This window comes from Schistocerca nitens, chromosome 8 (genome assembly GCF_023898315.1).
Source record: "Schistocerca nitens isolate TAMUIC-IGC-003100 chromosome 8, iqSchNite1.1, whole genome shotgun sequence".
NCBI lineage: Eukaryota > Metazoa > Arthropoda > Insecta > Orthoptera > Acrididae > Schistocerca > Schistocerca nitens.
In genome coordinates this window covers 41,646,850-41,665,054 of record NC_064621.1, presented here as the reverse complement: position 1 = coordinate 41,665,054, position 18,205 = coordinate 41,646,850, and the positions used below count along the sequence as shown (strand labels likewise).

The window sequence follows — 18,205 nt, the reverse complement described above, 5'->3', positions numbered from 1 at the left end:
AGCTTGCTTCTACTTGACCATTTAATAGACTCGCTTTTTTTCCACCGGTGACTAATTTTGTAAGCTAAGCACATCATCCGTTACAGCACACTCCTGGGGCTGGGTAATATGGTCACAATGGTCTGGTGGAACGAACTATCACAGGTGCAATGCGTGGGTTCAGGCATTTACTTTTAAGAGGCACAAACAGATTTATTTTACCTCTGGTAACCTCAAGAGAAAGACGTTATAATCCAGAATCCGCATTAAACATCACGTTCCTTCATTACCAACTAGGCAGAGCCGGTTTACGTTGGGAAATGACACAGCGGAAGTCATGGTAACCAGAAATACAGTCGCCAGTAAGCTTACTTACATTAGAAAATTTTATTTTATTTGATGAACCGATAGCCATTTAAAGGGACGGGGCTGTTATTTTACTTGTACTTGATTGAACTAGAGACGTTTAAACATTTGGTGCTGGACTGTGATTCGAATTCGTATCTCCTCTTTCGAGGATCTGACTCTCTCGGAACAGTAGTTCAGTCATTTCGTTCCTTTTCCCAAGACTGCAATCTTCTCTAGGTCTCCTCCAAAGGTAAGTATGTGGGTCTGAAACCTGATCCAGTACAAAAATATTCATAATTTCATTTCTAGCTTTATCAAGTGCACACCCACCTGCTAGTGAAAATTAACGCGCAATTTCAATGTCTGTTCATGTGTTGCCAACAATCGCAACAGGTGTCGTTATTTCTGGTCAAACACGCACACATCTTACTGTTCATGGGTAGGCAACTGATACTTAAGCTATATTCGTGGATGCACGGTAAGTGTGCAGTTCGATTGTCGCTTAGGCACAAAAGTTTGTATCCTTATTTTAGATTCAGACACCTAGCGGCTCGTAAGAAAAACCGATACGTAACATTTGATTTTTCTTAGTTAACAATCGGATTACGTGTTGGGTTCGTATCTCCGTCACAGAACTTCACATCATGCACTTCATCTTTAAATGCATGCACACTTTGTTACTTCAGAATGGAGGTATATCAGACATCTTTCGTGGTTAGATAACAGGGACGAAAGGGTCTTGATAGGAGTCACGGTTTATTACAAAAATTGTCGTCTTTTATTGTCAAGTTTAGATTTGGTTACTGGTATTGGCAAAAATTTCGGTAATTCATGACTCTTCATGGCTAATCATCAATATGATGTGAGAAGATTACATTAGATTACATTAGCTTAACTCTTGTTCCATGGATCATGAATACAACATTTCGTAATGATGTGGAACGTGTCATTTTAATGAAAGATTTCTTTAAATACCATGATTCAATTTCTTTACAACAATTTTTTACACTCTCTCTCATTGCTTTTTATTTCTCTCTCTCTCTCTCTCTCTCTCTCTCTCTCTCTCTCTCCCCCTCTCCCTCTCTCTCTCTCTCTCTCTCTCTCTCTCTCTCTCACACACACACACACAAACACACACACACACACACACACACACACTCACACACACATTCTTTTTTATTTTTATTTGTATGTTGTGCTCGACTATCGGCGAGGCACGAAAACGCCTGTGAATGACTTTCTTAGTTTTGAGTACACTTACGAAAGAAATATAAAAACAACAATGAGAGTTACTGATTTATGATGCTCAGTTTGCAGTCAGTTCTGAGTATTATTAGTAACTACGCTCCAGTCCCTAAACCTAGTTACAGAAAGCGAATCAGACGCATTACGTATTCCAGGCCGTAGCAGCCGCGACTTGGAGACACCAGCTATGGTCACTTCCCAGACCGCTGTAGGATCACATCGGTTCGTCTTCTTCCTGCTGGTACTGTAACTGAGATTTGGCAACAAGGCAACGTATGTTTGGCAACTCTGTGATCGACGAGTTACTTCCTGGTGTGCACGGAATTAAGCCTCAAAGTTCACTTGATTTTTACCTGTCATTTCCATTGAATAATCTGAGTTATTATCGCTTGAAGGGTAACAAAAGATTGAAAATTTACGGTTTTCAGCCCAGGAAAGTCGTTGCAAGTGGAAATCGCAACTAATCTCGACCTTTAAATAGCGGTTTACGAGTTCTAGTTACTATTGCCTTCGTAATAGGAAGCTGAGACCCATACTTCCTCGCCAGCTCTGTGGTAACGTGCTGACCTGTGAAACAGCGTCTTTTACGGTTCGCAGTTCCAGTCTCACTGATTGGTAACGTTTTTATCCCTTCTGTGAAAGAGCTACAAGCAGTCAGATCAAACATCAATAAGTAAATCGCAAGAAAATGCTTTCAGCTCATAGTGCAATGTTGAAAAACTTACAATGCTGCATAACAGGTAACGCCTCTTTCCACTGCTGACAAGCGAATTTTGGGTTTCTAGGAATACGTAACTATATTTATGAAATGCCACATTTGCATCCCTCTTGAGTATGACACAGCATACCAATTAAACACAGACCCAATCAAAATCTAAGTGAGTAGTATTTTACTAATTCGTGTCGATAGAGGCATGCTTGTGTACAGATACTTTCGTCGTAAGGTTATCATGGTTAGTTTTATTTCATTTCTTATAATACAGTGCACAATTTTCGTAAGGTTTCCTTTAGTGTTGTTAAAACAATAGTAAACATGAGAGAGACATTAATCATCAACGATATATGCGAATTCTCTGATGTTACCTATGACAGAACAAGTTTTCTACATGCATGTAATCAATAAACTGCATGTGCATTGTCAGACTGAGTTGAAGCTGTCAAACAAAGTTTGAAGAAGACTAAAATATCACTACCACACGACGGCTAATGTAGAAAATACTTTTCTGACATATTATGGCACGATGCGCTCTCCCTGCACATCTTCGAGATGCATCTGCTGCCTGCTGTCTAACTACTGTGACATTTTGCTCTATTCAGGTTTAATAGTCCTTTTTCCACATGCGACTACTTTGGTTTGAGAAGTGAAGGGAATTATGTTCAAAGTTCCATTAGATTGATAACTTCAGCAGAGAGCAGAATTGCGTTTTAAAAAATGTAGCACTGAATGTATTCGAACTCGCGACATCTTATCTATGCTACAAGCTGACACGTAGCTACAACAGCTCCAGAGCTCGGCAACTATTCCTCCAGAACTTTTGGATTCCACAGCACTGTGAGATTATGCATATGGCCAGGTCTTGACTTCTGAGAGACAAACAGTTACAGCTTTTCTTTTGGACTGAACGACGTTTTCTAGTAACAGATAGCGCAATAGAATAAATAGGAAGTGTTCCTTTCCACTTGAGCTAAACTTCTGCATCCTACACTGTTGGCAGTTGTGTGTAGGTGGCAGTTACGTGATTTTATTTCTGTGATTACAAAATAGTCGAATGTATGCACTGGGTAGGCGAGGCAGCTAGTTCATGGTGATTCGGTCAACCAAGTAAATGAATTTACTGAACATGCTGCAAATTACTACAGGGAGCCTGTGTGTCAGAATTTTCATCCAGTGTGGCGCAACTGCGTTACGATAGAAAAATGACTCGCAGAGAAGAGGATTTCGTGGTCTGTTGGACGGATGGTAGGTTGTTATACCTATGGTCTGGGTTCGACTCCCACTTCTGTCAATGATTTTAGATAGGGAGAGACAGATTCCATTCTCTCCTGGCTACACCAAGTGAAGGAGATATAATGGCTGCGTGGTCTGGAAATTCACATTAAAGATGATATTCCTTCTTTACCAAGTAGACGGTAGGTTGAACCACAATAAAGTCTGGAGTGGCGACATGTAGAAACTCTATCACCAGTAACCTTTCTTATACTAGTTATTTATTTCAAGTGACGACACTTATTCCATCTTTTATTTGAGCTTCTGTATGTCGATAAAATTGGTTCTGAACTGGGAATGCAACTCAGACCGCCCTTAACGCGGAATTTGGTCCCTTCGTGGCAATACAGCTCGGCTACAATTTGTTGTTTGTTCAAAACTGCAGATTCCTCAACACCTTCACATATTACGCGTGAATGGGATCGAATCCTGGCCCGGCACTAAAGATTTAATTATGTATTATCAAGCTCTAGCATGAGAACACCTATCTGTTGGTGGATAATAATTTCGATTTTTAATGTATTTTCATTCGCTGTCAACACTAACGATATCTGACGTTTTTAACTCCCAGTGAGACACAGAACTATTTGCGAGATGACTGTAAGTTCAAGATGCTATTCTGAGCAGCTGGTGGAGAAAAATTCGGTAGCTGACGTCTCTTTGTGTGTAGTCAACAACGATATGTGTGGGGCTCTATTCCCAGTGAGCGCTGAACTCTTCGTCATATTATTTCAGTTCAAACATGCTCACATGTCACTGCTGGTGCAACAAACCCATATTTAACGTTCGTTTTCTCTAGAATATAACAGCGATAGGTGCCGGGTTGGAGTCCTGGGAAGGAAAAAATTAATGTTTCGTCTCGTCATTTCAGTTAAAACATCTAGCTACTGCCGCGAAATTCCGATATGTCACATTTGACTGTGCTTCGATAGCAATCCGATTAGGTTCCGGGTTCGAATCCGTGTCCAACACACAGCTTTACCTCACGGCATTTCAAGTAAGTTACTTGTGAAGAAGCAATATTTAACATCTCTCGTAGTTCGTTAACAGGGACAATAGATGCTGGGTAGGAATTCGCGTCTGTTAAAAATGTTTGCGTTATGCAATTTAAAGTTGATATTTGCTAACTGATACTGTCTAAAATCGAGGTATATCACTCTCTGTATGCCTAATCAGGAATGACTGTTAGTTTCCGTCAGTCACGAAATCTTTGCTTAGTCTGCATGAGCTGGGTTTGAATCCATATGCAGAACAAGACGGTTCGTCGTGTCATTTAATGTTCATACATATTCTCAACTAGCTGCTCGTGAATAACTTAAATTTTTAATGTCATTTTGTGTTAAATAGTTCAAATGGTTCATATGGCAAGCCGGCCGGAGTGGCCGTGCGGTTCTGGGCGCTACAGTCTGGAACCGCGCGACCGCTACGGTCGCAGGTTCGAGTCCTGTCTCGGACATGGTGTGTCTGAGGTCCTTAGGCTAGTTAGGTTTAAGTAGTTCTAAGTTCTAGGGGACTGATGACCACAGATGTTAAGTCCCATAGTGCTCAGAGCCATTTGAACCATTTGACTAGGACGGAGAGAATGCTAAATAACAGTAATAGGTCACCCAGCGAAGAGTAGAGTCCACGTATTGTCTGAAGTTCTTGCAGTTTGATATAATGCAGTTCCCGATAGTTTCACACTAACGGGTTCTTTTGGCTATCGAAATACTCATATGGGAATCATAAAAGTGGAATTGCTAGATCACCCAACTACCTTAATAACACCTCATTCTGGATTGAATACGACTCGGAAAGCGACGTTAATTTGACGTTTTCATCCATCTCCTGACGTCTCACTGAATGAAGTCTGAAGTGCACGCACAGTTGTGTTGCCTGCCGCAAGGATTCTGTGAAGTGTTGTGGCAGCTGGCAGTCATTGCTGAATACACACATGTGCAAATAACCTCACTGCTCTAGCGGAACTCGTCTTTGTTGCATTTTTTCCATACGGTAATTAGCACAATAACATAAGGCTTGTTCTGCTGAAGAACTTGATGCCCACAAGTCCTTAAATAATAATCTCCTAGCGGGAGGAATAAATACATGAAAGGAAACAGACTGTTGGACGAAAGAATGGACAGCTCCCTGCTTTTGGCGTTTCCGATAGCGCCTACGATAAGAATCTGGTGTCATATTATGCTTCAGAACTCTAAACTGTTTATTTTTTTACTTCATACTAAAACAAAAGTTGTGATATGAGACGAGGAAATGACTTATATGCTTCTCAGGAACTTTAGTTTTTCGTGTTTATTTTCTCACTTCATATTAAAACAAGGGCGTTAATATGAGAAGAGGAAATGAAATATACGCTTCCAAGACATAATATTTCCTTGTGTGCTATTACTGCAAACATGAAAGCCCTGCAGTTAATTTTTGTATGTTGGATAAGTTTTGATATCACCTCACATTCCTTTGTGACAATGTTCCTATTGTCTTGGGATTCAAATAGAGTGGACGTTTCATCACTGGTTAATATTCTGATGACTAATGACATGATACCCGTTGCAATTGCTCCATGGCACCTGTGAGTAGAGTCTCACGTTGGTTACTATAAGAACACGCAGGCAGTGATATCCGCTCACTGGAGTCAGAGCCAAGGTGATTTCTTTCTGTTTAGGGCGAAGCGTCTGCTGCAGTGTCCACGCTCAGCCAACATAAACAAATCGCGGCGGCATTGGGCACTGCTAATCGCTGCACTTGTCGCGAGCCTCGACAACAAGAGCGCACTGTCTCTGCTAACGATACTATGGAGTTAATAGATCTTACTTAACGGAATACGCAGGACGTGGGATGGGTAAAAATTCAGTTTGTAGCTTCCCATCGCATTAAAATACTTTACAGTCATATTTGATGCAATATTTATTGTTGGTTGTCTCTCTAATGTTACTAGTATTGATTCACATCGTACGTTAACACGAAAACACACACACACACACACACACACAAACAGTCATTGATTCCTGTGAGGGTGACAACTACTGTGTGTTGAACAACACATGCACCAGTCAGTTCCTCAGTTGGCGTCGAGTGGATGAGATTTTTCAATTACCTTGCACTGCAAGAATTGTAAGGAGGGGACTGAATGTAAATGGACTTGATGTATGCTAAAGGGCTGCGACAAAGCAAAGCTTGACCGATTATCAGATAACTGTCCACATGGGATTTTTGGACGAGTATACTTTTAGTAACCAACCCACCCACGATCATTACGTAAGATTTCTCGAGGGCGTAGGGAAATTGATTTCATTAAGTCGTCGACAGTGTAGCGTGATGGTTTACTTCCCACCATACGTTTTCTATATTCGTCCAAAGGTCGCTTGCATTTGTAGGGACACATGGCAATGACCTTGTTACCTCTGCCCACATATTCTCTATCTGGTTGATGTTCGGTGATCGTGGAACAAACGGCTACAGCTTCATCCTCTCTTGGCCCTGAAACCAATCTCGCACTGCTCTACTATGATGGATGGGTCTCTGCTCCTGTAAATACATTGTTATGTCGTTAGTTCATATATTTATATTTAAATAACGTATTTGAAATAAGCACAGTGTTTAAGAATTCATTCCCTGTCATAGATAAGTGATCTGGATTCAACAGTCCGATTAAGAATGTGGTTCACCCAGTCTATCATATGATGAGCGTCGTAGTCGGATAGCCACATTAAGACTGACTGGCTGAATCCGATTAGGACGATCTTGTATCGAAATGAAATTACAGAAATCGGATAATTTGAACGTCTGTATTGCAACAATGCTGCGCACATAAATTCCTATGATGGGGTAACAGCTAGCAACTGTCTAAGAAAAAGTGAGAAATATGTCTACTAGCAGCAATGTAACGTAATTATAAACCATGTTTATGTGATGGAAATACTGAATCGAACAACACACATCTATTTCAGTGGAGGGAAGATACACCATATCGGATTTGCTGATGACATAATGACAATAATAATAAAAATCCCGTGTGGCCGATAGGGGAAACCCTCCCCCATATGGATGGTACCGTGGAAATCAAATACTTGTGGTGAACCAAATACTAACACAATCCTGAACGGCTACTCAATCCGTTGAACCCAAAATCCAGACACATCTGAGTGAAAATCACCGCTACTCTGGTCACCGTCTGTTAGCTCAACGAGCTTGGCTGAAAATATTTGCTTCCAAAGGCTTCAACACCCTCTGGTCCTGTCCGGTCCTGGTATCACCCAGGCCAAACCAATGAAACACAAGAAAACATGAACTATGCAAGCAAAGGTAACTTTATCCCAGGTGGTACACAACCTGGCCACCGATAGGCGGCAGTTGGATTTTCGCACTCTGGGGAGTCCAGGTTAGCACGGCAGAGAATATCGAAGATCTCTGGTAAATTTCCCTACAAGCAGAAAACATTCATTTGAAAACTAAACATCGATACATTGATCCAAACAAGAAACCTAAATAATCTCACAAAAGAAATCGTCCGCCAAAAAATTCTCATCCTTGCTCTTCAAGAACCACGATTAATTGACAATTAAAACTTGCATTACGGAAACCATGGCATCTTCAAAATACAACAAAAGGTAGCGAAACTCGCACCAATCCTCGGCATTGCATTTCTCGAACACAGATCTATCAACAACTCTGTCGAAGAAATCACACCCATCAACAATCGAGTTATGACTATGCTCATTCAGAGCCCCTATAAAAAATATACACTCATAAATGCACATGCCCCCACCAACATCGAAAATAAGGAAACACCGAAAATGTCGAAAAATTGTGGAACACACTCGAAAATACTATGAGCAAAATTTACCAAGATGACGTGAAAATACTAATGGGAGGCTTCAACTCTCTATTTGGGACAGAAAAAACCTGTAGAAAAATCATTGGTACAAATTCAACACACCGAAACGCTTAGACCAACAGCACACGTCTGACTGACATTTGCCAACAATTCAACCACAAAAGAATGTCTTCCCACTTAGGAAGTAGCCTGTTCCCAAGAAACATGTTTGGCTACCAGCTGCAAGCTGCTTTCGTTCGCCTTTCGAGACTCGCTGAAAGCCAGATTTTTAATTCTTTTGTAGCAGAGCTACAAGCAGGCAGATACAAACGCAATAAGGGAATCGTAAGACAACGCGCCTTGCTACTTTCAGTAACCCTTAGTGTCAGAGCGAAAACCTTACGGTACTGCCAAATTCATAATGACGACATATTTTTTGTTGTTGTGAATACATAATTATATCTATGAAATGCCACTTTTCCTAATAATAGCGGATGATACAGGAAATGAAGTAAATACGGATCTTTTCGAAGTCAAAAGTCGGTAATGTCCTACTAATTCGTGTTAAAATACGCTCAATCGTCTCACAGATACTTAATGCTTTATTAAGATAGTCTGCCGTCGTGATGTTTCTGTAGTAAGCTGAATTTATTTTGTATTAGTACAGTGAATATTTTAATTGGATTTTCCGATAGTTTACTAAACGCAACAGTAATCATCAATGAGAAATTAATCAGCAAAAGAATTTTCTTTCACGATATCTAAAACGATCTGACAATGCTAAAGTTGTTTACAAATTCTACGCCAGTAGAAACCTACTGGTTTCAACGATATAATTATACCAGAGTAGTTTTAAGAGTATTTTCGTCTAGAAATGAATTGCGTCGACGGTTGATCGATCAAGAGCGGGAAAGGTAAAGCTTAACGAATATATGACGAGAGGGACAAGTGCTTGAGAGAGGACTTCTCTATCAATACAAGTGCCTTAGAGACGACTTTAATTTCAATCTCCTGGATAGTTTTGTTTCTCAAATAAAGAAGTGCGTTATCATGCAGTAGAACATGTGATGTAGTTGTGTTGCTCGATTTTCTTACGCTGAGACCGAAAGGTGTCTCAGTTGTTGGCAACAAATTCCAGCTGTGTTTTGGTAGAATTCGTAGCCCAAAACTCACTTTTGGAGCTATCAGATGTAAAATATTATGTTCACACTACTCTTTGCTCGAGTTTATGTCTTTTGGAGGGGCTCAGCCTTTCATTTCTTCTTAGGAAGTTAATGATAAAGGCATCATAACACGTCACCAGTTACAGTACTGCATACGAATGCTCAATGAGCGACCTGATGACGTTCAATAATAGTCACTCCGTTGATTTTTGTTGTTTCGAATTAGAGCATGTAGTACTCGTACACCAGACTTCTGAACTTTGCCTGTTGAATGCAAATGTCGCATGATGGTAAAATGGTAATCTATCACATATATCAGTAGTCGAGACTTGCTTAATGTGGAAAATCATTGATGCCAGAACGATCTTTGTTGAAACAAGAATATCTTTTTCTGGCGTATTTTTCCCAAAAGCACTCGCTCCACACACAATTCAAATCTTTCTAGCTGCCTCCTCTGCATTCACCCCTCTGTTATACCAAAAGTAAACGTTGTGTTGCAGATGTTACACCTATTTCCACTTGCGACTCAATTTTACAATGCTTAACTGTAGTTCATGATTCTCAAGTATGCAAAATCCAATGCTTAACTGCAAGATGATAACTAGAACTTCAAATTCGAAAATGACAGTTGATACATACACTGACAGCGTCGCGCCGCGTTCACCTGAGTGGTGCCGGATTTCAGGCGGCGGGTGGCGCCTGGCCTGTGGCCGGTAGCCGCTGCAGCGCGAGGAAACGCTCGAGCGTAAGCTGTTATGATCGCGACGCAGCCACGAGCTGTCCTGCGGAATTATTTCTGGAATACTTGCTATTGCTGGTGGGTAGAATGTTAAGCGAATTATCTTTGATGTTCAGTCAGACTCACAACTTTAGACCGACTGTGGAAAAAAAAAAAAAAAAACAGTTGGTCGCGAACAGGCGACTATAAGCTTAGAACGCACGACGCTTGCCACTAGACCACGGGCTCACATACTCCGACAACGTCTCGGTAGTAGACAATACTTCCTCCTAACACTTCCGCATCTTACAGTGTTGCCAGATTGTGCATATGGCCGGACTTAGAGTTGTCAGGGGCGGTCAGTTTTATTGGCCACCTTAAGTGAATGACTCGGACTTAGTCTCGGTGGCGGCCGGCCGGCGGTCAGTTTTATTGTCTAAGACTGTACATATAACACATCTCATATTTCTCATAGGCTCACCCCATGTCAAATTGGTGACATGGCTGGTGAAATTAGTAACGCAATAGACGACACCGCAGAACTGCAAACCTATATTCTACACGATACTGTCTTCTGATTTCTTCATCTTCATATACAATGCATCAAGACCTAACGTTAACACAGTTAACTATATTGGGCCAAATCTGCATAGCTGACTTTGAATATGCTTCTCCAAACTTTTCAACAGAAATAGCGAAACCTTTGTTAGCTTAACAGCTGACAAACTGTAACTCGGCTCGCCAGCCTTCCTTCATTGTGCACATTATAAATGCATTATTTGTTCGAGTAGAAATTACGTTAAAGTTGCATGGACACCAGCCTTAATAAATTTGGCACTGGAGATTTGCACGTTCAGCCTTACATATCGCATCTGCTTGCTCACCTGCACTGACACTTTTTACTAACCATTAAAGCACAGTGCCTGGTCGTCGTTTACATTTGCATAAGCTGCCCAGTCAGCCTACATACAGAACAATATCAATGAGAGACAGGAGAGAAAACGGAAGAGTTTTATTCAGTCCTGATATTTTCTTTGGCATCTTTTAACAATATTTAGCAAGACCTTAGATGAATTACTAATTAATTTTGTAGCATGCCGGTAAACATGCTTCACTGTAAAACAGTTTAAATTCAAATATTCACTGCACAAACTGTAAAGGTGTTCAGTTACAGTGAGATAATCCATCTTTTTAACTGCTCGAGCGTTTCAGAGAACTGGGCAATAAATTAGCAGCAATAAGCCTAAACTCCTTCCACTGTACACTCACGTTCAGAAAAAAAAGAAACAGATCACCTTGAACGACTAGAGATAGAACGTTCATTTTCACAAGACACGTACATTAGTATGTTCTACAGAAATGACTAGCATTTGAACCATGTCGCGTGTTCAAGTTCAACATCGATATTGCGGCGCAACACCACCTACCGGTAAAACATGCACGCGGCGCTCGTTGTCGCTGTAAACCGAAGGTACTGGATCAGTGTGACTTGAATAGACGTGCAGGATGCCTCGCAGAGATATGTGCGAATCGTACCGCCAAATCAATGAGTGTGAAAGAGGGCGCATTATTGGCGCTAGGGAATGTGAAGCATGCATCCAGGAAACTGCTGCTCGTGTGGGACGAAGTGTTTAGGCAGTGCAACGGGTGTGTGCAGAATGGTCGTAGAATACGACGAGATGGGTCACGTCAGACAACCTAGAGTCCTCCTAGGCTCTGGCACAACATTGGAACACATCGTACGCTATCACGGGTGACAGTCCGTCGACGTTCATTACAGCATGGGCTACGTGTGCGTCTTCCACTTCTCCTACTATCTTTGACGAATGTGCAGAAACATGCTAAATGGCAACGATGTATGGAACGACGTCACTGGGGACAGGAATGGCATCAGGTAGCTATTCTGGAGGAATTCTGGCTCTGTTTATCTGAAAATGATTGCCGCATTTTTGTTCGACGCATCACAGTGACTGCATTCACATACGCCTCACAGCTCCAGCTCAACGTCTTATGGTATGGGGTACTACTGGGTGCAGCCACAGATCACAGTTCGTGCGTGTCCAGGGCTCTGTGATCAGCGTGACGTATATGAATGACATCCTGCGACCCGTAGCCACACTCTTTCTGCACAAAATCCCAGACGCCATTTTTCAGCGAGACAATGCATGACCACTTCTTGCTGCACGAACACGTGCCTTTTCGTGCCATAGGATGTCAGCCTTTTGCCCTTCCCCGCCGGATCACCAGACTTCTCGCCAATCGAAAATGTGTGGTATATTTTGAAACGATGGGTGCGGCGCTGTGACCCAGTGCCAACAACCACAGAAGAATTTCGTAACCAAGTAAATGCTGCATGGATGGCTACACCAGAGGACGCCATTCGTGCCCGATATGCTTCGATGGCATCACGCATGGAGCTTACCAGGGGCCATGGCGGACCCTGTACCTATTCCGCACCAGGACACACGCTGAACCGAGGTGACTCCATTGCTAATCATTTCTGTAGAAGATACTAATGTACATGTGGTGTGAATATGAATGTTCTATATCTAGTCGTTCAAGATGTTCTGTTTTTTTTCTGAACATGAGTGTATCTTTGTGGAACGTGCTTGTAATAAAGGCGTCTATCATTTACGCTACTTACCTGGGGTCTTCCAGAACTCTGTGTATGGCATCAAGAACAGATTCCTTCGTGATGTCCTTGAGGTAAATTCGGACACCAATTCCTGCTGCGTTTATCTTGGCACAGTTGTGACGCTGGTCAGAGAAGAACGGCACGGCGATCAGCGGAATGGAGCGAAACGCTGCTTCGTTTAGGCTTTGTATACCGCCTTGCATGATGAACAGTTTCACTTTTGGATGAGCTGAAAAAAACGTAAGCTTTGTTAGTTTCAGGGAGCATAGATTTTTCAGAACCACTAAAAATTCTTTCTTAATCTACAGCTGCCAAAGAATAGCTGTCGTTCCGCAAATTATAGACGTCTTGCGATGGCGAGATGCTCTGTTTTTCTAATGAAATGTAATCTTCAGACTAATTTGTGTCTCTGGATTTAATATTTTCTGAATGACATGGATTGTTTACTGCATTCTGGAGAGACGATATTGTTGAGGCGTATAGGACATATACATTCCCCCAGCAACGCTATTAGATAAGTTTTTAATTTGTTAGTATCTCGCCATTACCATACAAGCATACTTGATATAAAATAATTAATGTGCTCTATCATCAATAGTCTTATTTTACTCAAAGTACCAGGTCTCTCTTTCTTAACGTGGTGGTGTATGTTGCGTATACGAAAAACGAAAGGACATGAGTTGAAAATTCTTGTAATATCTCCACGTAGTATCCTGCTGGTGAATCACATCTTTTTCGCCGTCTGTCTATGCTGCATGTCACAGAGGTTTTAACTTTGTGACGGAATAAAAGAGGCCACCTACGTTGGGAATGGTGATGCATGTAGCGTGAAAGCATTTTCATCCTAGTGATTTTTTTTCATTTCCGGGAAAAATTAATTCGTAGAGTTCTGTGACATGACTAAGAGATAAAAAATTTGTACACAGACCGCTTCGTTGGCTCAGTGTGGGAGGCGTCGCTGTGTCCGCGGCTTGTTCAAAATTTTCAGACTACAGAAATCTTATTGGCTCACCCTCTCTCCCTCTCACGATTTCGCGCGGTTTTTACCTGGGGCCTATGTGGCGAGTTTGGCGTTCGACCGTTGCAGAACCGTGTCGTGGAGCTGGGGAAGTCCCTTGGTTCTGTTTGACCGCTTGTTGGCTTAGGAATAATGAGACAGAGGAGGGTAGGAGAGTGCTTGATTGAGTTACGTACGGTACTTTTGAACCGCGGTCTCTGTGCTCATTAGGCTGTGAGTTACCGGTCTGGCGAAAAGACAGCCACGTTGTAGAGTGTTCACACCGGCACACTGGTCTTTAGATTTTCGGGTAGAAAAGGCTTGGATTTTTAATTCGGTAGAGTGTTGACTTGAGGTTAGGCAGGAGAGAGACTCTTAAGAGACGTGTGATGGGACGAACCCGGGTGCCGCTGGAAGGATGTGTGCAGTCGAGCATCAGGTGCGGAGAGGAGGCTGGAACCGTGTCCTCCAGTCGCTGCAGCCGCCGCTCCGCCTGCTGTATTCACGCCCCCCCCCCCCCCCCCCCCACGTGTTTGGTAAGGTGCGCCATGGTCGCACCCGCTGATGCCCTTCACACGTGGAGTTGACTCGCCCCCTCCAGGAGACCAGAACCCTGTTTCATAGTCGCGCACCCAGCTGGTTGCTCTCAGCTCGCACTTTGGCAACCTCGTGGTGTTCGCCTTTATCTTTCCGTGTGCTTTCAGTACGTAGCAACCTACGCCAAGGTTGTGTTTTAGAGTTATGATTCCTTATATGCTTGCCAATGGTTCTTTTTAATGCATGAATAGTTAATTTTCATGTTTAAAGCCAATAAATCTATTTTTATAACGACTTTTTTTCCTCTCGTAACTAAGAGATCTCTCCTCTAATTAATTTATCTGTATGAGTCGTGTGGCTTCCGTTAGTTTCGTTCTTAATTGAGCCACCTCTGTTAATATTCATTTAAATAAGAAATATTTTGGAAATTTGTGGTAACTTCCTATGGGACCAAACTGCTGAAGCCATCATTCCCTAAGCGTACACACTACTTAATATAACTTAAACTAATTTACGCTAAGGGCAACACGCACACCCGTGCCCGAGGGAGGGCTCGAACATCCGCCGAGGGGAGCCCTGCGAACCGTTTCAAGGCGCCTGTAGACTTCACGGCTACCCCGCGTGGCTTTAAATAAGGCATTTACACTGTGCAACAGTATCCTTGTTTTAAATCATTTTGCACGACCGTTGGGAACGGTTCCTTACGCTGTAGTTTGGTATTGTGCGTAACAGGGTTATCCTCCAACCACGACCGACACCCCACACCGACAGCGGCCCACAGCTCGTGACTGAACCGTTGGCCGGACTGAAAGTGGAGTAGTCTTTCATCTCTTTTCGCCGCAGCACTAGGAGGGCGACCACTTCAGCCACCTTTTACCCCCGAGAAAGATCGCTTGTATTCATTTGATAGCAGGCTAAGTGGTCTCGCGGCCAGTGTAGGACTGGAACGAGGGGGCCGGCCGCGGTGGCCGTGCAGTTCTAGGCGCTGCAGTCCGGAACCGCGGGACTGCTACGGTCGCAGGTTCGAATCCTGCCTCGGGCATGGATGTGTGTGATGTCCTTAGGTTGGTTAGGTTTAAGTAGTTCTAAGTTCTAAGGGACTGATGACCTAATATGTTAAGTCCCATAATGCTCAGAGCCATTTGAACCATTTTTTTGGAACGAGGGTTCCACACGGTACCTCAGCCAGCTCGACCTGTACGGCCGCCCTACAAATATTAATTGTTGGAATCAAATTTTGTGCAGTATTTATCTACTGACCCTTCTGGTAACGGAATCAAGCATTGAATACTATAATTAAACCATTTCACAAGACAGCCGGAGAAGGTGTTATGTACCACTGAATAAACTGCAGATGTGGTGAAATTTTTATATCTTAAAAACCTGTCTAAGCCAATAAACTTTGCTTCTACGAGCTTTCGTATGTGAGTAGAAGACACCATTATCAGAAATCATGTCGAATACTTTTCCGTTTAATACCAGTGATCGCCGATGTAATGGAAGGTTTCTGTGTTTAGGCTTACTACCATCTTCAGAATTGAGGAGTTCTTATTGAAAAGCTAATGCGTCGTAATTTCAAGTAGTGGTATACTGCGTCGGAACAAATGTCTCTAATGCTCCTGTTTTGCCTTTCGCATGCGTAGAGAACGTACAGTAGCACGTGTGGCGCAGGTCGTGGGGAGACTCTGGGACTCGAGTCGGTGGTCGGTGCGGTCGCCTCCGGACAGCCCCGTGTTCCCCGCATTGAAACCAGGGGCGGTGTGAGTGGCGGCAGCGGACCGTCACCGCCTCCACGACTGCACGAGCGCCGCGGGGGGAATCCGTCGATCACTAGTCGTCGTCCTGTGCGGCGGTTTTACGAGTGCGAGAACATCGTCTCTGTGATATTCGTGATCCAGCCAGAACACTGCTGACCTCTGAAAGCCAAAATGTTCGTAAGGTCCAACGTGCCGTAACCCATGTTTCTCGTCCCGATTATGTTGCCGCATTTCGACCGTGTCAAGCATGTCCACTACACACTCGTCTGTAGCAACAGGTTGCCCAAGCGTGGCGTCTGGGCTCGCTTAGTACGCAGCATTCGGCGACGAGATTCGAACGAGCCGAAGACAGCCACTCAGTTTATAGCGTTGCGCATCAGACTAACAGCTTTCAGTTTCTTTCTTAGGGATACGCTTTCATGACTGGAGCAATAGACTCTGGGCAGGAAGAGACAGAAAGCACTGCAGCAGGAGTTTTAAATGGAACAAGTTCATTTGGAGCAGTATATTCCAGCTGTTTCTGAACGACGGCCAACTTTAGTTTCGGAATCAACATCTTACTGTGTGTGAAGAAGATAGTGGAGAAATAGCCAACTTCCACCAGTCGCGGCTGAATATATAGAGATCCAAGCATCAGGCAACAAGGTGTGTAAAGGCCCTCTTACACCGCACTGCAGCAGGCCATACAAAACGTCGACTCTGCAGGCCAACGCCAGGACGTCCTTAACGTGTCAAAACCAGGACTCAACAAATGCAAATACCACGAACATTTTATTGTTAATTTACACTACTGGCCATTAAAACTGCTACACCAAGAAGAAATGCAGATGATAAACGGGTATTCATTGGACAAATATATTATACTAGAACTGACATGTGATTACATTTTCACGCAATTTCGGTGCATAGATCCTGAGAAATCAGTACCCACACCAACCACCTCTGGTCGTGATATTGGCCTTGATATGCCTGGGCATAGAGTTAAACAGAGCTTGGATGGCGTGTACAGGTACAGCTGCCCATGCAGCTTCAACACGATATCACGGATCATCAAGAGTGTATTGTGACGAGCCAGTTGCTCCGCCACAATTGACCAGACGTTTTCAATTGGTGAGAGATATGGAGAATGTGCTGGCCAGGGCAGCAGTCGAACATTTTCTGTATCCAGAAAGGCCCAAACAGGACCTACAACATGCGGTCGTGCATTATCCTGCTGAAATGTACGGTTTTTCAGGTCTCAAAAAAATGTTCAAATGTGTTTGAAATCTTACGGGACTTAACTGCTAACGTCATCAGTCCCGAAGCTTACACACTACTTAACCTAAATTTTCCTCAGGACAAACATACACACCCATGCCCGAGGGAGGACTCGAACCTCCGCCGGTATCAGCCGCACAGTCCATGACTGCAGCGCCTTAGTTTGCAGGGATCGAATGAAGGGTAGAGCCACGGGTAGTAACACATCTGAAAGGTAACGTCCACTGTTCAAAGTGCCGTCAGTGCGAACAAGAGGTGACCGAGACGTGTAACCAATGGCACCCCTTACCATCATACCGCGTGACACGCCAGTATGGCGATGACGAATACACGCTTCCAATGTGCGTTCACCGCGATGTCGGCAAACACGGATGCGAGCATCACGATGCTGTAAAAAGAACCTGGATTCATCCGAGAAAATGACGTTTTGCCATTCGTGCACCCAGGAACGTCGTTGAGTACACCATCGCAAGCGCTCCTGTCTGTGATGCAACGTCAGGGTAACCGCAGCCATGGTCTCCGAGCTGACAGTCCATGCTGCTGCAAACCTCGTCGAACTGTTCATGCAGATGGTTGTTGTCTTGCAAACGTCCCCATCTGTTGACTCAGGTATCGAGACGTGGCTGCACGATCCGTTACAGCCATGCGGATAAGATGCCTGTCATCTCGACTGCTAGTGATACGAGGTCGTTGGGATCCAGCGCGACATTCCCTATTACCCTCCTGAACCCAGCGATTCCATATTCTGCTAACAGTCATTGCATCTCGACCA

The 18,205-nt window shown here is 43.4% G+C and overlaps 1 protein-coding gene across 1 annotated transcript in view; it reads right to left on the bottom strand.

Moving 5' to 3' along the window:
* The window catches only part of LOC126199138 (UDP-glucosyltransferase 2-like), a 73,829-nt gene that overhangs the window by 21,381 nt on the left and 34,243 nt on the right, over positions 1-18,205 (bottom strand). Inside the window, exon 7 of the mRNA XM_049935894.1 lies at positions 12,895-13,114. Within this exon, the coding sequence (XP_049791851.1) occupies positions 12,895-13,114 (220 nt within the window). The remainder of the gene's footprint in view (positions 1-12,894; positions 13,115-18,205) is intronic.